The 20,796-nt window shown below is 38.9% G+C and overlaps 1 protein-coding gene across 1 annotated transcript in view; it reads left to right on the top strand.

The window, feature by feature from the left end:
• Nucleotides 1-20,796, top strand: part of tnfrsf19 (tumor necrosis factor receptor superfamily, member 19) — a 112,058-nt gene that overhangs the window by 43,752 nt on the left and 47,510 nt on the right. The window contains exons 4-5 of the mRNA XM_051927317.1: nucleotides 7,614-7,798; nucleotides 12,558-12,643. Of these exons, the coding sequence (XP_051783277.1) occupies nucleotides 7,614-7,798; nucleotides 12,558-12,643 (271 nt within the window). The remainder of the gene's footprint in view (nucleotides 1-7,613; nucleotides 7,799-12,557; nucleotides 12,644-20,796) is intronic.

Raw genomic sequence — 20,796 nt, 5'->3', positions numbered from 1 at the left:
ACAATCCTGTCCATCTTAACTCAACATTTGTTATCCTGACATGGGGTGAATTAACAAATTCCACACACAGTGTGGCCATGTCAAAATTGGAATCCTGTGAATTATGCTACCCAGAGAATGAATATTGCTGTCTGGTCAGTATTTATATTAAACAAAAGAATGTTAATTATTTTTTGTTCAAATACAGTCTTGATTAGGATGAACATATCAAAACATTTCTGAAGAAAAATTCAGGATTACAAAAATATTAAGATTTATTGTCCTTCTCCCATCTGAATTTATGGGTATTCATAGTGTATCACAACCATCAAATTCCTACTTTTGTGTATACAAAACAATTTTTGAAATGGGTTGGTTCACATCATACAAGAGTCAAATAATTCTAGCAGTGGAAAAGGAAAAGAGGAAAGTCCCAGTTTAAGACCAAATTAATTTGGGAGTAGTGGCAGCCCCTGGTGCATAGTACAGGCCCCATTATTAATTAACTGAGAGTCATCATGGGCCGTGGCCCCTGTGACCATGAATATGAGAAAGCAGGTTCAGAAAAACTGGTGAATGGAGTGTGTTTTTTGGAAGATTGGTTAGTTGATCTGCACACCAAATAGTGTTAGACAGGTATTAGCATTTTGACTTTAACGATACCAGCATTTGGTCCTCAGTATCTGCATGAGACTGATATAAAAGCGAATAATGGAGAACTCTCCCACCAAAACCAGCATGCATCTGCTTCAGTCCCCCAGCCCACACACTCGCGTGTACCTCCTGGCTCCACCACACTCTTTAAATCAATATGAAGAGTGGGGTCCCCCCAGAATTTCCATCGCTTAGAAATATATTGGCTTGGAGTTCTGATCAGCAAAATTAGCTTCATGCTGATACCTTACTGTTTTTAAAATTTTGGGTTTTTTGGTACATTTGTATTACCAGAATAATGCGTAACACTAAGCCCAGTGACCAAAGTCATTTCTAACAACATGTTATATCAGTGCTTGTACTGTGAGTGTGTATAAAATATCAGGGCAGAGATGGATATTTGTGTAACATCCTTTTATATTTTTATTTTATATATGGAGTGCTGCCTTAGTATTTGAATATGTAGTATGTGTGTGTGTATACTGTATATGATAAAGTGTGTATGCTTTTTATATGTTTGAATACTTGTATGCACCTAGTATATATCTGCTACGTACTGTATGTTAATGCTTATACATACAATATGCAGTATTTGACACTGTCATAAATTTTAATGCATTGTAATGTAAAATTATAAAAGTGCATAAGATCCATCCCAAACTACATGGGCCATGTTACTAAAATCAAAATTCTCAGATTTGTTGTTTTTTTTTCTTAAACTGTCTTAAATGGGAGATAGACCAGACATGTGGATCATACAAAGAAAAAATTACAGGAATCTCTGTAATGTGCCTTTTCTCCCACATCTTCATTAAACTTTTCCCATGCCTATCATCATCATATCCAAAAACACAAAATTGTTGGTTTGAAAAAGAAAGGAGCCATTAATGGACAAGAAAGAAAACTAACATGTGCATCTTATAAAATAAAGGAAACAGAACACACACACACTGCGTCGCCATGATATATATTTTGGTTAAGAAAATGTTTCTGTTTTACAGTTTCTGCCAGACTACTATTGATAATACTGACAAAAAAAATCTTGACATTTAACTCGAAATATTTATTCTGTCAGTCTTTTAAATGATTGTGGTTCTTTAGAGGTGTGTCATTAAGTAGATGCATTGGTTTTAGTGGTCAAGTTTCCAGTTGTTTTCATTCAGAACCAGCATAAATAAATACTGCTACATGTACCTCTTTAATTTATCAAATAAGGAAAAGATGTCCTAAATAGTAGCTTTCTACAGTACATGTTTAAAGTCAGAAAGAGTTTGGTGCGGAAGTATGGCATTCTGTTTGGAATATGAGATTTGAGAATCTTGAGCCGTGGCTTAAGCCTGCATTTGATTAAGGATGTGTTCCCTAATGATCAAAGGTTACGAGAAGTTGCTCAGCTTGAGACGATTACTGTGGCCTGCTGTGACACTTTCATTTGAATTCACCACCCAGTCGTATATGGAGACTCTGTCCATTGATTAACTAGTTTCAGCAAGAGGTTATTGTAATAAACTCAACTAGACATGTTGGTACCACCACCAACATCAGTGTAAAGGCTTACTTTGCTTTGCTTATTTATTAAATAATTAACTTACAATTTTCAAGTAGCTGTAAGCTACCCACTTTTGAGTTGCATGCTGACAGCCCAAGAAGAAGGAGGGGGAATAAATCTCCTTAATACAGTTCAGGGTTGTGCATAGTCAGAACATTTCAAAGCAACTTTGGATACGAGGCAGGTGTCATCTCCAGATGGGCCATCAGGCCATCACCATTATGGATGAATACTGTTATGTTTGCCTTAGAATACAGAAAGATAAAGCAAGCTCAACCAGCTAGAAAAATTATCATTGTGTAACTTGAAATATTAGTAGTGTGATACACTGGTGCTATAATCAGCAATGCTGCCATTTAACTTCAGAGTACAAGATTCAAGTCCCAACCTGAGTATTATACAGTGGATTTTGCACATTCACAGAGTGAATTTTCCCTGGATATTCTGTTTTCCTCCCACATTTTTCATCTTAATTGGCAATTCTCATTTGGTTTGGTATAAGTGGCAGTGATTGTCAGCAGGGGATGTAGTGGCACTCATTCCATGGTGTCGGGGCAGGCTCCATCTCCCTCTTGACCCTTTAATGAAATGAACAGTTTTGTAACCTTAAAGAATAAAGATTTAATGAGTGGTGTCTTGACACTTGGTACGTTTACATGCACACACATAATCGAGGTAAGGTGAAAAGCTCTGTTTCTTAATAATCAGTGTTCACATAAACAAGTAATCTTATGGAGTTTTCCTTTGGCAAAACACTCCAACATCATCAAACTGCGCAAAAAAGAGTTCAATGTCATCGTCGGCCATTGTGAATCTGAAAATAAGCATGACACCTGTGATCATTTTCTTGTGTTTTATAAATACACTAGATGAAATACCCTGCATTGCCTGGGAAGAAAATAAAGTTTTTTTAATTGTTTGAGAAAAATATCTCTGTATTATAAAAGAAAATCTTGAGACGAGACTGTTGCCAAGAGATTTTTTCAAGTCCCGCCCTCCTCTCAACCATTTTCAACCACACCCACAGTCCTCTCACCTCTCATTCGTGTGAATGCTTTTGTCAGACACAGTTCCTGTGCTCTCAGCTCTTTTATAAATATTTACATTTTCCTCACTTTAAGCTACCAATAAAAGAAGACTTACTACATCCAAATCTTATTGAAGAATTTCATCCCGAAGGTTAATCAACAGAAGAAATGAGTACATGGACAATCCTAGCACCGAGAAATGATGAAGTCAAACGAATTAACTTGAAAATTTATCGGTTACACGGCAATGACATGAACAGGCAACAAGAAAGGGAATGTAGTACATATTCCACGGATAACATAAGACACCAAAGGAGATCTTGATATGCCATTCATATTAAAACGTTTACAGTTTACCGTTACAATAGCTTTTGCTATGACAATTAACAAATCACAAGGACAAATATTCAAAAAAGTCTGTTTATTTATTAGAGAGAAAGAAACGATATTCACTCCCTGGCAGTTATACGTTGCGTTGTCACAATGTAACTCTAAACACAGAATCAAAATTCAATGCGATATTGATGAAAAGTTAATTAAAAAAATTGCTTTTACTGAAGTTTTAAAGTAAAAGTGTAAGTTTGAAAAGTATTTGTGTGTTAATTTCAAAGGCAAAAAGAACAAAACGTATAACACAACGAATACCTCTAATGCAACATGAAACAATTTTCTTTCAATTTATCTCGTTTGACTATAATTTACTGTGGTTAATTACTCGCTGTAATGTAAAATAGTTGGTTCTATTATGCATATGTAACAATTCCCATGAAAATAACAATCACTTTAAATTGTACATCCGCTTCCCCATATGCAAGTGGCAGATCTGCAAAGTGGCTAGCACATAGCACCCACCCGGTGGTTGGCGAGCGAAGTGAGCAGGGGGCAGAGCCCCCTAGTAATTTAAAAAAAAAAAAAAAACAACTTGATAGATTAATTTTTATTTTGTGGTGTAGTAATAAATTTTTAAATGCAGAATTTTTGACAATGAAAAAAAAAAGTCAATTAAATTATTAGGTTGATTTAATTCAATTACCACTACAACATTGTTGCAATAAAAATAATGCAAGATGAAAATATAGTTAACAAAAACAAATATTAAACAACAAACAAATTATACTACGGATTTTTCATGATAAAACAGCCGGTTGCTTTTGAAGAGCACACCAGAAACGGTCCAAGCGTCAAATGGATGATAACATACATACAAGACCACAGATTGTTACAGTCTGCTTTATATATAAGATTGTAGCTAATTGTTGGAGAGGTGCTCATCAGAAGGTGCTTTGTGGAATAAAAACGATTATACAGTGATCCCTCGCTATATCGCGGTTCGCCTTTCGTGGCTTCACTCTGTCGCAGATTTTATATGTAAGCATATTTAAATATATATCGCGGATTTTTTGCTGGTTCGTGGATTTCTGAGGACAATGGGTCTTTTAATTTCTGGTACATGCTTCCTCAGTTGGTTTGCCCAGTTGATTTCATACAAGGGACGCTATTGGCAGATGGCTGAGAAGCTACCCAACTTACTTTTCTCTGTCTCTCTTGCGCCGACTTTCTCTGATCCTGACGTAGGGGGTGTGAGCAGGGGGGGCTGTTCGCACACCTAGACGATACGGACGCTCGTCTAAAAATGCTGAAAGATTATCTTCACGTTGGCTACCTTCTGTGCAGCTGCTTCGTGAAGTGACATACTGCACGGTGCTTCGCATACTTAAAAGCACGAAGGGCACGTATTGATTTTTTTATCTGTCTCTCTCTCTCTCTCTCTCTCTCTCTCTGCTCCTGACGGAGGGGGTGTGAGCTGCCGCCTTCAACAGCTTTGTGCCGCGGTGCTTCGCATACTTAAAAGCCAAACAGCCCTACTGATTTGTTTGCTCCTTTGAAGAGGAAGATATGTTTGCATTCTTTTAATTGTGAGACTGAACTGTCATCTCTGTCTTGTCATGGAGCACAGTTTAAACTTTTGAAAAAGAGACAAATGTTTGTTTGCAGTGTTTGAATAACGTTCCTGTCTCTCTACAACCTCCTGTGTTTCTGCGCAAATCTGTGACCCAAGCATGACAATATAAAAATAACCATATAAACATATGGTTTCTACTTCGCGGATTTTCTTATTTCGCGGGTGGCTCTGGAACGCAACCCCCGCGATGGAGGAGGGATTACTGTATTTATATTCTTTTATTGTGGACTATATTGCTGCGTCTGGGGCTCTCTGGCGCCCCCTTGTGGTTACTAAGCGTCAACTGGAGGATAACAAACATAGAATACCGCAAGATTGTTACAGTCTGCTTTATATATAAGATTTAGTCGAATTGATGTATTTATAGGTTTTTGTTACCAGATTGCACGCTGCAAACTCTCTTTCTGCTTGGCTGTGTGACTGAGCCCTACAAAGGACCTGCTAAGTGTGCTTCTTGCTTTACACTTAATAAGTTTGGGAAGCATGCACTAGTACAGCGTGTTGCCACCACACAACGAAATAGCTTAGGATCCCAGTTGGGAACCCCTGAGGCAGACACACAGTTCAGTCCCACCTTCTGGAAATGACCAACTATCTGCCACAGCCAGGTGTTACGTGGGGCGTCCCCTTGGCCTGGTCCAGCCATTCGGGTCCTCAGCAATGAGCCAGATCACCGGGTGATTACACCTAGTGCTGCTGGAATAATAATAATAACACAGATATTTTTCAATAAGATATGCATTAGGTTACAAATTTATTTTAAGAAGTAATCAGACTAACGTTACTTTTAATGTGTCATCCTACTGCTCTCGAGATTGTGTTCATGAGCTTAGCACTGTACATTCAGCTCATCAACATAAATTTAGCGATTAGACTATTTCAGCCTGGAGAAGGAATTTTGCGATCGCCCAAACATCCACATCTGTAAATGCATTTTGTGGACACTATTAGCTGTGGCTGCTGAAAGTGTGTGCGAAGTAAACACATGCACAGTCTGACAGAGTGCAGTGGACATGCACAGACTACAAAATCCTGTTTAAGGGTTTACATGGCCACGTAATTGGATTATTCGCAGAGAAATCTACCTTTGTTAATCAGGTTTCTCAGACGCCCATAACCCAATTTCTCTAACCTGAATAAGGGTTTACATGGCATTTTTGAAATCGGGTTTCTGTGTATAATTGGGTTATTGAAGTGCATGTAAATGTGCTAACTGTTCTTCTGTTCATCTGTGCAGCTGTACAGATCCTTGACAGTTTATCTTACAAAAATCTTTTCATTTCTCTGCTCCACTCATTGGTTTTGAGTTTAACCAGAGCTGCACAGAATGTAATGTCAACCTCTGATTTGCATTCCAGATGGTTGAAGTGATCTTACTAAAAGTTATTCAATATAACTGAAAAAAAGGTATGTGGTATCTCCAGTGTGGTCTTTGGAACAAAAGAAAAAGTGAAGCGAGGTTTCTCATATGAGAAATCCTTAAAGTGCAGCAGCTGCCTTTATTGTGGGTAGATGACAAGCTTGTTTTAAAGTTTATTATTCACAGATTGGAAGAAAATCAACCTGGCACTCCACCCATACAATATGGATAGAAATATATAGGGCCCCTGCGGTTTAGACTGTCTGCTTAACATTTAAAAATTGACATGAGAATTTCCATATCGCCAAAGTGGTCTCTGAAAAGGGTGGTTAATCATTTCTACCCCCCACCCCCACCCCCACCTTCCCATCACCCCCAATAGTAAGAAATTCAGCTAGTTAAAAGTTAAACTCATTCTGTCCCTGCTTCAAAACAAAATGAACTTTTCTTCAGATGACATTTTCTAAATGAGCTAAAGGCTGTCTTGGAAAGGACATGAAACAAACACGCAACAGGAAATGTTATTGGTCAAGTAAATGCAGCGAGCAGAGCATGTGTGTTTTGAATTTCATGTGGTCCTTTTGAGCTTCTGGTTTGGAGGAGACACAGAGAGGAAGAAAGGGAGACTTGTACAGCTAGGAGTTTTCTTGCACGACTGTCTCTTATGGTTTTTGCGCTCGGCAGTAGCCCATGAAAGAATGAGCATTTTTTGGTTTTCCAAAAACTTCTGAACATTTCCAAAGTTGATTTAAATAGAACACAGACAGTTCATTAAGCTCTCCATAAGCTAGTAATAATACAGCAGTAGGAGTCCAAGAGGTCTTTTATTATTCAAATGCTCTACATTTCCAGGAGTAAAGCAGATGGCTATATGCTTATGGTGGGGTAAAGGAGATTATTAGTTGAGGAAGGTGCATTATATCCTTTTCAAAGACCCTTGCTCATTGTCCCTCAAAAGGCTTGACGAGAATAATCATCCTATTGGGGTGTAATTTTATTCCTAAGGTGTTGGCTTAGCCTGGCTTTCACTCTTGGCTTATTTGCTTTAACACTTGGGCGTTTCTTCTCCTTTTGTTGCAGGACTGCGGCTTTGGCTTTGGTTATGGCGTCGACGCTCAATGTGTGCCCTGCAGGCCTAACAGATTCAAAGAAGACTGGGGACTCCAGAAGTGCAAGGCCTGTTTGGACTGTGCTCTTGTTAACCGGTTACAGAAATCCAACTGCACAGCTACCAGTAATGCCATGTGTGGTGACTGCTTGCCTGGGTAAGTGATGCTGACCTGGCTGCAATCACAGCATTTGTTCATCCATCTGCATCTGTCTCAGCGTCTCTTTTAGCCCCCAGGTTCAAATACAAACAGAAGAAGCTTATCTTTGGCCCACTGGCATTCAGACGCCTACCGTTCTAAGCCTTTATCTGTGTGACCTAGTTTTGTGCTTCTTTTTGCCCATATCTGGCTTTGTCTGCTGCAGACTTTTTTTTTTCTTTTTCTTGATTGATGTATTTTAATCTTTCCACTTCCAGCATTTTCAAAACTTTGTTTGATTTCTGGGTGGAAAGGCAGTTTACTGAGAGGTATTACCGTTCTAGCGCCCCTAGGCTTTGGTTCATTTCCAGACTGTGGTGCCGTTTGTGTGGGGTTTGCTTGTTCCCCTTATAGAGACTTATTCCCGGGTTTCTGGTTCACATCTGCAGTCCAACAATTCTGTCACATCAATTGCCAACCCTAAATTCTCCTGCTATGACTGTGCCCACTCTGTATAGTGCTCGTAGCACATATAATATAGGGTGGATGCCAACATTCTGCATAATATGACCTGGATTGGCATTCACGGTGATCTGCTGTGGTTTCTTAAAAAATTTAATTTGCTGTTATTACTTTTAAACGTGGGTAACAGTTATGTTAGATGGTTAACGAGAACAAAATAATCAATTGTAGGTACGCAAAAGAACAGAACATGACTAAAAATAAACTGCACAGCTTAGATAAAGACTAGGGAAGGCTTTTATCTTTGAGGAAAGTATTTGAGATTCTCTTGTGAGTTACAGAACTGGTGGACTTGAAATTTTTTGTTGTTTATAATTTACCTGTTATCATCATCAACTCTGTAAAGAAAAGTAAACTGAAAATGAGAAGAGGTGCATTCTAATGTAACGAGGCTTGTTAGGAACGCATTTGTTTAAATGTTTATTGTTACTCCGGGGTTGTGTTTATATCGAGACCTTAGTTTTCTGTATCATTCCTACCATTTTCATTACAGAAATTCTGTTGACATGTCTGACTGCCCGCTGAGAGCTTTTGTAATTCTAACATGTACTATACTAATATATATTTAAGCATTCTGTAACATACGGTTGTTAAATCTCATGATATAACATTGTGACATTTAGTTTTTACCCAATAGGTGCTATTTTTTTTTGTTTTTCTTACACATGATCAATTTTAAATAATTAAATTCTTGAACAACTTAACTTTTATAAGTTGAACCCCAACAAAGAGTAAATATGGTCTTGCCAGCATGAGATATAATAATAAAATAATAATAATAAATAATTCATTACATTTATATAGCGCTTTTCTCAGTACTCAAAGCGCTATCCACACAGGGAGGAACCGGGAAGCGAACCCACAATCTTCCACAGTCTCCTTACTGCAAAGCAGCAGCACTACCACTGCGCCACCTGTGAGGATATGGGACAAGCTTTACCCCTTTGGAGATTTTTTTTTTTCTTCAGCATTTTAACTCTTTCAGGGCAAATGTCGATATTTGTCAAAAGGAGGGGTTGGCGGTGGTAATCAACCGTAAACAGTGAGAAGACCTGCCGTTATGTTTCAGTTGTTAGAAGGAAAGTTACTTTCATTTGTTTTACCGAGAGTCCCTGTTCTTGTGTAAGTAGCAAGCAGCAAACAATGGAAAAAATGGCATCGACATCTGGCAAAAGATCTAAACAAATGTGTAAAGCAAAATATGCCGTGGATGATGTTTTGCGTATTATCACTGAATTGGACTCGGACTTGTCAGATTGCAATTTTTGAAACAAGTGATTGAAAACGAATGTCAGGTGCCAGTATCAGTTGATCAGTCTCCAGCTGATCGTAGCGCTGAGCAGGTTTGTATCACTGATGTGACTAATACAACATTCACCTGGGAGGAACACCACTTACAATGACAAGAGGTACAAACCACAGTCTAATGCTCTGTGACCTCGATCACCACTGCCGTCTCCGCCACATGAAGACAGCCTGGCAGTGAACTACTGGGTGCAACATGCAGCAACAGATGTTTTATGTTGATTTCTGTGTGAAACCATTGCTTTGTGTGCTTTTCAGAAAACTGTGTTTTTTGGAAAAAATATTCAGCCCTCAAATAGTTAAAAATTGTTGCTAAAGATATAAGTTATTAAATACTAGCCATGTTCCCTGTCAAAGTCAGGAAATAGAATGATTAAAACATATTTGCTATCTTTTGCCTTACTTTGCCTTCAGTGCCTTTCATCTGTATTTGCATGTATGAACTTCTCTTAACTAGCACTTCCTCTCTCAAGCGCGTTCCTGTAAAGCCTGCTTTTCAGAATCTGTCGTTATTTTCAATTGGCCTTTCTCACCGCCTGTCCGGTTTTATACTTGCCGTCTTTGAAGGCGACTCTCTCAGTATGTCTCGTAGGCCTTTACTTTTCCTTGTGCGTGTCACACTCGCACTTCCTTTTTCGTCACATCACTAAAGCCAAAAAGACCAAACACACCAAAGTCAAACTGGCCAATCAGATTGCTTGGACAGACTGAACACATAGACCTTAGTGTTTTATAAGATAGTAGATATACCGAGTGTAGAGTGTGTGTGTGCAGTTCTGTAACTTGCATTGTAATAACATTTATTTCTATAGCACATTTTCATACAAACAATGTAGTTCAAAGTGCTTTACAAGATGGCAGAGTAGTACTTTACATGCAAAGAAAATTAACAATAGATAAGAAAAAAAATCCATAAATAGTATGCAAAAAAATAATGCATACTTGCATAAGACAGATATGTAATTAAAAGAAATAGAGTTCTTAAATAGAGAATTGTATTAAATACAGCGTGTAATTATGTTTATAGTTTACAGTTTTTTTTACTACTGTGTACAGTGACTTTATGTTCTGTTATGGCGTGTCTGTCTGCAGGAATGGAGGTGTTTTATTTTGTAGAAATTGTTTCTTAAAGCTACTTGACAGAGTTTTCAAGTTTTTCAATTCTGGCAAAAAGCTATTATTAAATCAGATGTTGTTAAATACCTAAAAATATACTATTTGAGTTCTTGTAAAAGTATTCTATTTTTAAAAATTACTCACCAAGAAATGATAGCAAGTTTCTATTATTTGTGTTCAAACTTAACACTGACTCATTAATATATCATATTGTTTTATTGTTCACTCAGGCACATCTGGTCATTACAAACACTTTTAATTGTCCATTTATTTGTTGAAGAAATGGATTACTGCGTATTATAAACATCGCCTGGCTTCAGTCACATTACACACACACTCCTTCTATATGATCAGCACTTGCCCTGTACTGTGAAAGTGGAGTCGTTGGGATATTTTAAAGAGTTCATCTGTCAGACCTGCTTTTGTGCCACTTTTCACTGAGGCTGTAAATTCTGTCAGGTATTTAGAGAACGCATTTCACTATTCTAAAAAAAACATGTTGCTTACAGAATAAAATGCCACTACCACTAGGCCACCATTCTTTTTTTTTTTTTTTTTTTTTTTGTCCCCCCACCCCCACCAAGTAGTGTGTATTTTGCCGATGTGTTAAAATGTATGCTAGGTTGACAGTTAAATCGAAGCAGTGGGGAAATCATCCAGCAAAATTTTTATTTCTGTTATTCAACTTCACACTTAAACTGTTAGATATGTGTTGAAAAATTATAACCCTTGTTAGGTTACCCTCCTCCTTCTTTAGTTAAACCACTCACAGAAAAGTAAGATATTTAACAAAATCAGCATGTTTAACTTGGCCTAAATTCCCGATCCCGTCTCCACTTGTGTTAAATTTGCATTTGCATTCGCAGAGATGTGAAGTGGCAAGTGTATAGCACAGGCTGGAGGGGTTGACGAGTGAAGCCCACTAGTGTGTGTGTGTGTGTGTGTGTGTGTGTGTGTGTGTGTGTGTGTGTATAACCACAAAATTGTTTGTCTTCTTCCTCTTCCCTACCGACCCCCCCCCCCCCCCCCCCCCCTCTGTCTGTCTGTCCTGGTCACTTCTCTGCCTCCTCCACTCCTCCTGGAAAGCTTAATCTCCTTCCTCCCAACTCTGGCTCTTTGAATGAAGGCAGCGGGCTCTTTTTATGTTGCATCCAGAGTGCCTCTGGTGGCCTGTTAGCATGATCTGGAAGTCCTTCCTCAGTGAGGCGCAAGTCCAACAAAGTAGGGCACTGCAGTCCCTGCAGCACCCCCTGGTGGCACCCAGGTCAGAGTCTGCAAACTCCAACTCCCAGCACACCCTGCAACCCAGGGGGGCTGCCATCTAGCGATCCATGGGAGATAATGCCCTGTGCACTGTTTCTTCATCGGTTCTCCAATTATGAAAGCATCCTGGCCAGGCCCTTACCCATCCATCTGGCACACTATATGTGTGTGTGTGTGTGTGTTATTGGTCTTGTAACAGGAAGATTGTGACACACTCCCAGTATACAGTGTGTTATCTCTGTCCAGGTCTCCACATTGGTTTTATGGTCTGTGCTGTATCAGTCTGTTTCCTTTGTCTACTAGATATGCTGTTTACATTTTTTGATACTCTGCGTCATGTTCAGGCTAGTCCCATTTAATTCACTTTGATAAGCCATTTTTATGGTGAAAAAGATTTTGATGATGTTTTAATTTTTTATTTTTGCATACTATGATATGGATATTTTTTTAAACAAACTTCACAGTCCAGATTTATCATGGATAGCACAGTTTATTTGCCAAACTTGTTTTAATGTTTTTCCTTTCTATGTTTTTGATGTTGCAACTTTTAAACTGTATTTTGTCTTTTCAGTTTTTACAGGAAAACTAAACTTAGTGGATTTCAAGATATGGAGTGCATTCCATGTGGAGAACCCCCACCCCCCTATGAGCCGAACTGTAAGTGGCTTTAATTTTTTTCTTGTGACAATAGTTAAAAAAAAAAAAAAAAAAAAAAGGTCAAGAGCTGTCCTACCCGTGCCAGCTGAGCATTTATACAGTGTAACTGAGTTGATTTGGCAATTATAGACCAACAAAATGGAGAACTGTAAAGATGATCCACTGCTGCATATGTTCAGGAATATTTGATCTTCTGATACGTCTTGCAGAAATTTACTGTATAGGCATTGGTTTGTATATATTTTTACCTTTTATAAACTGGCAGATGAATTAAGTAAAAATGCACCTTCCGCTGGGTGGGACAAAGCTTTGCACTGCCACCTCATAGCTCCAAAGTCCTGGAGTGTCAATCCCAGCATGGGCACTCACTTTGCGGAGTTTATATGCTCTCCCCTTGTTCATGAGGCTTTCTCTTTATGCACTCTGGCATTCCTCTTCAAAAATGGGCGCTTGTGTCTGATTTGTGATACCAAGTTGGCTCAAAATGAGTGTTTGTATGTCCCCCCTCTGATGGACTGAGGTGTTGAGATGCTGCTGGGATAAATTGGGGTATCTGACAAATCTAAACCTGGATTACGTGGAGGTGAGAATGGACGGGTGCCTTATCTTTACCTTTTAACAGAAATTCCACTTACTTGCTCCCCTTAGATTTTCTTTTGTGTATTTTACTCATTACATTGGGTTGTCTGGAACTGAAATGCTGTTGCATTCAAGAGTTTTAGTCGTCACACACACAGTTATACAGGTACAACATACAGTGAAATGAAAAAGCTAGCCTACTCCTGCTATATAAATTAAGCAGTAATTCATGACCAGAAGACCCCACAAACTCCATGCTACACTTTCTTCCAGTCATTTTACATCCACCTGAACTGATTATAGCACCCTGAATAAGAGAAGCGTAACACATCGACTGGAGAGGTATGAACCTCCCATCCAATTTGACTTCTCTCTCCCTGTCAGACGTTTCCACCCCAACAACATGCCAACAGAATTCTGCTCCTAGAAACAAAACATAACGGGTGGTCTATGCATAGTGGATTTTGGGCAGCAAACACCTTTTTACTTCCTCTAACTTTTAATGGAAAAACCTGGGGTGGCTTCAAAAAAACAGGCTTGCTGGCTGTAAGCTTTGTGCCTAGTAATTGAGTGCGACTTCCACTGCAGGAGTTGCCTGCCCTGTGTGCTACGGCATTGGCCCCGTTTCAAAGCCGGTACTAGTGCCAGGTCTTCTACTCTGGTGTTGACTGCTTTAAGAGGTCTGCATTCACAGCCCGAGGTTATCTAACTACACAAGATGTAGTCGGCTGCACAGTGTGCGGGTTTTTTTTTTTTTTTTTTTCTGCACCAGTGAAGTGTTGCCAGGCAATTACAAGAAGATGAAGACCATGCTGACCTACATTTGTTGACTAAGCTGTCACAATTGGGTTTTCTAAATTGAGCCTTTGTATAGCTAGTTTTTGTGGGCTTATACTGTATATGTTTGCAGTGCACCACAGCATTGATTTTTCTAAGTAGCATTTACCAATTGCAAGTATAGTAAAATGAAACACTCCAAAGGTCTAACAGAAATAAAAATGTAACTGGAGAAATTGGTGAAAATACAGTATGCACCGCACTATTTGCTGGTGGGGCCAAGGGGGAAAATGTCTTCTTTAGAAGTGGGGAAATACGATGAGGAAGCCACCTTATAAAGCAGTCATTCATGTTTATTCTCTGAAATCCTTGGTTACTTGAGGTGAGTGTTGCAGGACAGTTTTTAAGGTTACAGATTCAATTACTTTATGATGGGTCAGATATTGAGGACAAAGCTCAGATCTGAGACCACAACCAGCATCCATGTTTATCAAGTGCCTCAGAATTACTCCTAGGAATTGCACTGAAAGTCTGACTGGAATAAGAATTTCTCCTGCCCCAGAGTAGGACATGTTGTCCAGCGTCCTACTGTTACTCCCATCTAGGAGTAGGAGTTCACGTTTGAGATGGAATGACATTGTCATTTTTACAGCAACCCAACCTGATGAAGGCTTTCTGTAGTTTCCTTGGAAATTGTATTGATACTTTGTAGTTTTCTGGTACTAATGCTAAGGCTACTAATATTCAAGGTAGTAGGAGGAGAAAAAGAAGGAAAACATAATAAGGTAGGATGTTGCACTAAGCTGCACGTAATTGCTGCCACTTCACAATAACATATCGAATAATACTGCAACAACACCGAGACAGAAAGACCAAGACATATGCATCCGATTAGAGTAAAGCCCAATAATGGATTGGTTTATTTAACAATGAATTCAAAAATAAAAAAACAATATATTAATATCCTCTCTGCCTACTTCCCCAGTATGACTGGCACATGATAGATAGATAGATAGATAGATAGATAGATAGATAGATAGATAGATAGATAGATAGATAGATAGATAGATAGATAGATAGATAGATAGATAGATAGATAGATACTTTATTAATCCCCAAGGGGAAATTCACATACTTCATGTGTGTGAATCCACCTGAATGATACATGAATGATCCTTGCTTTCAGAAGTACCCCCTTCCCGCTATTATGGCCACAGGAAACGCCTCATAAACTAATAGTTACTGAAACTAGCCACAGCTTATGCTTTTTTGAATGCACATTCAGTCTTCCAATGTTCCAGATCATCTTCCATGTTTGCATGCTGTGTTCCTCTCGATTTATCCACTGCCCCGGGAGTGTGTAACACGAATGTTCCAGAGGTTTGGAGAATGCAAAGCTTTGTGTCCCTGTGTGACATTTTGCTGTCAATCATTCATCCAGGCCCATATGTCTTCAGGGTAATATGCTGGCTATACGATAGAGTTTGCATCCATGTTGGTTCTGTGATATCGCTTGCAATTCATCCATTCTTGCTCATCCACATTTGGGGTAATGATTTTTATGTGCATGCCATCAACTCCAGGAAAACCAGCGATTTGCTTTAATATTACCTCACGTGGAGTGGTGGAGAAATGTATTAATCTAAGTATTACCTCATGGGCTGTAGGGGCCTTCAGAGTTTGGAACTAAATTCGAGAAATGGTTGGGTGTTACATACTTAAATATTGCAAAGCTACATTTTTCCATGTGGCCAAAAAATGCTACATTACCAACACTTCCATTTCGGCTGACAATGTATGACTTTTTTGCTTAGATGGAGCAATCAACTGACATAAATATTGGTTATGAATATTGTTTCATCTATCTTTTTTACATGTTAATTGTTTCCCAGCATTTCCAAAAGATTCAGCCTTTTGTGAGATTTGTCTGCCTGAATGCCATCTTCTGGCAGCGCCTAGTGAGTTGGGAGAGCTTGTGAACTGTCCTAAGTCTTGGTGAAGTTAAGAGTAGAACTAGATGATGATAAAATTCTTTTATTTCTGTCCTAAGAGTAGAACCAAATTTGCATCACTCGGAGATGTTGAGCCAGTTAGGACTGTTTTACTACTCTGATGCACTTTAGCAAACATGTCACATTCCCTTCATTTAATACTAAAGAAAAGTAAAAGTATTTTTTAAATGGACAATACATTAAAATTATTTACCTATGCATTTTTAGAACAGTGGTGCAGGCAGGTTAAAAGCAGGGAGTCCGAGGAGGGAGCTGAATCTGCCGCCTTGTGGTTTAAAGTCAAATGTCCTGTAATAAATTAGTCGATTCTTCGGTTTGATTCCAAAAATTGATAAATCGTTGTGTGTACAAATCTAATGGTTGGGGATTCACAATGCTTTACTGCTTTTTAGCTTTGTGGTTTTTTTTATGTACTTTTTAACTTTATGTATTTTGTGCATCATTTTGGAGATATCATTAACTTGTGGAGCTTCTAAGATAAACTCGTAACAGTTTAATAAAATGCCTTTGATTAAGCATCCACAACCTTTTATGTAGAGGCTTAATTTGGATCTGTCCTAGCTTAACTGCTTCGCATCTTGGATGCTCTTTAATATGTAAGACTTGACAAAGTGTGGAAATGCATCAAACACTGGTCAAGGTTGGTTTTAAGGTGAGCTTTATTATCCCTCAATGGTATGACAAGATGAGGAGGTGTTCTATGACAGGCCAGAGTACAAGAACAAGTTTGGATTTATTGAAGGATTCAGTTCAGTGGTTTCATGGATTGAGATGAAGACCAATGACATGAAGCAAAAACAGACCAGTTCAAAGTGTTTATTCTTCTTCTCTCGCTCTCCTAACTCCACACTTTTTTTTCCCTTTTTATCTGGCCTCGTCCTCCTCTCCGCCAGGTGAGTCCTTACAACTGATGGGTACTGGCTGAAGAATAGAGGCTTCTTTTAAATTTAGACTTGGGAGTTCTTCCAGCACCCCAGAAGCACTTCAGGGTCAGTTAGATCCTCACAGAAATAGCAAGGCTGCCTCCTGACAGCTGGCACCAGAGTCTTCCGACAGGGCTTCTGCTTCAAATTACAACTCCAAGGCAAACCCTATTAGCCTGAAGATGAGCCACCACAGAGGTGTGCCACATCTAATCTCGCCACAGGAATATATTGCCCAGTCCCCAGTTGTCGACCCAAGAAGAGTACCGTCATTTAACAGGGACAGTCTTGGCCTAACCTCTATTACAGTGAGAAATCTGAGTTGATTGTGTATTTAAGAGCTAAATATCAAGAAATGTGCATAAAGAAAGGATCTGTAATTTGATTTGATGATATCTTTTAGGTGGGATAACAAGTATGAATTTTAATCTCTTATGTGTTGAATTCAGAATCTTTTTTTGTAACTGCTTCACACACCACAAAATTTGTGATATCATGGCCAGTTCATTCAATTGCTCCCTCTTGCCTTCTATGGTTTTAATATGTTACATTTTGACTGATTGTTATTTCAGCTAACTCTGAATTAAGAATGTGACTTGTTTAGAATAATACATCCCAGCCACCATCCATCTACTTTTAAACTCGCTTAATCCATTTCCGGGTCACAGAGTTCACTATTTCTGTACATATCTGTAAATGCACATACCACACTCACTCATAACTTCATATTTTGTTTTATATAATATATACTGTACGTAGTGGGTCCTGGTGAAATGTTTAAGAGCCCTAAGTACAGTATAATTAGCCAGTCAGTTTTTAAAAATAACTAAAAACGACACAGCCTCTTAATGGCTGGTCAATGTCTTTGTTGCATCGTTGAGAACTGATTTTACTTATTAGAGAATAAAAATGATTCAAGACGCTTTGTTGAGCTTAAGGTGTGCCAGAGTACAACTCAAGGAAATGAACTCCTGATTAACAAACACTTCAGGTTTTTGCTCCAACACAATTGCTTAATAAGAAGCACTTATTGCTCAAGTAACACTTCTGCTTCACTTTAGTTGTCTCGCTCATTAAGATTTTTCACCCTTATTGCTTATTTTAGTCTTTCACAGCTGTATTTTTAATTTCTCCTAATTTAGCAATAACATGCAAATGACAAAAGAGACCAGCATTTCTCCATTTAGCTTGTTACCATTTACACCTGTGTGTATTTATCATGCACTATTGTGTTTAATTAAATACTGGGAAGGAAAATAAACAGAAAAAAGTGAAGGACTGAGAATTACTCCATTTTAACCTTCAAATCATTTGGATGATATCCTTCGAAAAGGGAAGAAATCTAGGATATGTAAAACACTAACAAGCCATGAAACTAAATTATTGGTAAGAATTGCTTTCTAATTAAGCAACCAGGTTAGAACAAAAACCTGCGGCCCTCCAGGACTGTGATTGAGGACCCCTGATTTAAAGCAACTTACCAGACTCCACTATACCTAAGATACACCATTATGACTCTCTTGTGCGAGAGACTGTGTGAATCTCAAAGACGTAATAACGATTTTATTGTTGATAGGTGCCACTAAAATGAGCAAGGATTTGTCGGGATTGATTTTGTTTTGAAGACTTGTATCCGTGATGAAGGCGATTGGAGGGCTGGCAGTGAGGCTGAAGGAGAGACCGCTGTGTAATATGTAGTTTAGAAGTCAGAAGCCCACTTGCTCAGATGGGCTTATTCTTTTGCGCTTTAGTGCAAATGAATAGGCTGCTGCTTACCGACTTGGAAGCCCTGAGTTGGCGGCCAGCTCCTCCAAGTGAGGATGTGAAATGAAGTGTGGTGGGGGACCTGGACGATTTTCTGTCCTGGCGACAGAAAACTAGTCACAGGTGTAGTACTTGATTGGCAGTGTACCATCATTAAGATAAAAAGCAAAATAGTTTTAACATCTTTAACATCTGTAAGTCCTGACCTATAATGTACACCATTATTCTGTTGCAACTTGCTTTAAATTTGAATCACACAAGCTCTCTTGACGCCACGCTTCCCACACTGTCAGTGAAGGAATGGTCATTAGGGTCCGTCCTGTTGCCAACTACTAAAGTCCACACTGATGCGATTGTTTTCATTGCATGATTGAAATAGTTTTCTGAGAGGTTTATTTGGAGTGAAAACTATAGCACTGCCAACCCAAATGTATAAATTCCATCTCATTCAGTTTACTTAAAAAACGAAAGAATGCTAACTGCAAAAGTGAAACTGTCAGCCTTCTCTTAGGAAGAAAGTCAGTCTGCCAATTCTCCGGAGTGGAGGCTACTTACAGACATTGCAGGAAGCTCAAAGGTGATCTGAACGCTTCCCAGCCGCCGTCCGATTGTATGCTGGCGCCTTGTGCTTTATCTTTCCAGGATGTGATTTCAGGTATGCATACTTACATTTAAGAAAACAAGTTGGAAGCAGGTGCGTTCCCATCTGTCATCTTATTCCACCCTCTGCCAATTTCACCCTCTGCTCGCATTCTGTGGTTCACTGCACAGATGCTATCTTCTGCCTGCTGCTACAGCTGGCATAGGAGATTGTATACACAGTTTAATTTTATGTTTCAACGGGCTGTTATGTGCAGGCTGGAATGAAAATTAGTAGACACAGTGGGATAGATCAGAACCGGGATAGAACGATGTGTGTTTCAGAATGTTAAGATTGTGTACTGCTACTCAATTATATGCACGTCATTCTGCTATGCAGTATTATGTTTATATATTTGCATTAGTGAATGACTTGAAGCTGTGGGCCTCTGGTCTTTTGTATGCTAAATCTCTGGAACATGAAGTGCTTTACCCATTCATTCTGTATAATCTTACTAATGAAGTTTAAGTTCTCACTCCTTCTCCTTTAGCATATATGGTTATTATTTTTTTGATAAGATCAGCAGGTGAGAGCGCTTTCATCTTATGCCCTGATCTACAGATAAGACAAAATGCCACAGTCAGTGACTGCAGATGAGCTGGAACGGAATTGACATTTACAAGAAGAGCAACTTGTATTTCTGCCATGGTGGCAATTTATGAATGTTATTGCTGGAATATTTTATTTATGATGTGGCTTTTGTGAAATTCAGACTTTTCTACACATGCACTGTTCTATTTCAGTTAGGTTTCCTCCCATGGCTGGGGATCATATTCATGTTTTAGGCATTTTGTGTTCACTTTTTGGGTCATTGTTCTGTGTTAATGTCACGTTGTGTACTACGACTTGGTGACGTTCCATGTGTTTTGTGCATGGTCCTCCAAGAGGCAGGGCCACCTGCCAATCTGAGCTATAAATCCGGAGGGTCCCCCATGGATCCTGGCGGTTCATTGTGAATGCGCACTGGAGTTGGTGAGCTCTTGTTTCTCTGTGCTTTGTACCATTTTGATTCTGGATTTCTCAACCTTCTGCTCAGTTTCCTCATCTGTTCTCTGGACTTAGTTTTGGGACTGGGCTTGCTTTGGATTGTTTAGGCAACTCCTCTTTGCCTTTATGCTCCAATGGAGTTTTATTCCTGTTTATAGAGTGATTTTAGATAATAAATGGTTTATTTCTGAATCCTGCATTTACCTTGATACGAACCTGGTTTTAATGATTTTCACCTTCTAGTGGGAATTTTTGGAGGTGCTTTTTGAGACTTTCTGCTTTGGGACTCCCAAGTTCACAACACGTATACTCAAGCCTCAGCTTTCCTCAAAGAATACTTTACAAAGTAGACTTCATATACAGTATGCATGCTGCCTGTAATGGCTTGCAGTAGTGATGTACTGTCATATATACATGTGCAGCTTTAGGGAGGTTCTATATAGACAATTTTAAGGAGACTTACTGAGCCAC

The sequence above is a fragment of the Erpetoichthys calabaricus genome, chromosome 4, assembly GCF_900747795.2.
Source record: "Erpetoichthys calabaricus chromosome 4, fErpCal1.3, whole genome shotgun sequence".
Taxonomy (NCBI): Eukaryota; Metazoa; Chordata; class Cladistia; order Polypteriformes; family Polypteridae; genus Erpetoichthys; species Erpetoichthys calabaricus.
This window is presented reverse-complemented; position numbering and strand designations above follow the sequence as displayed.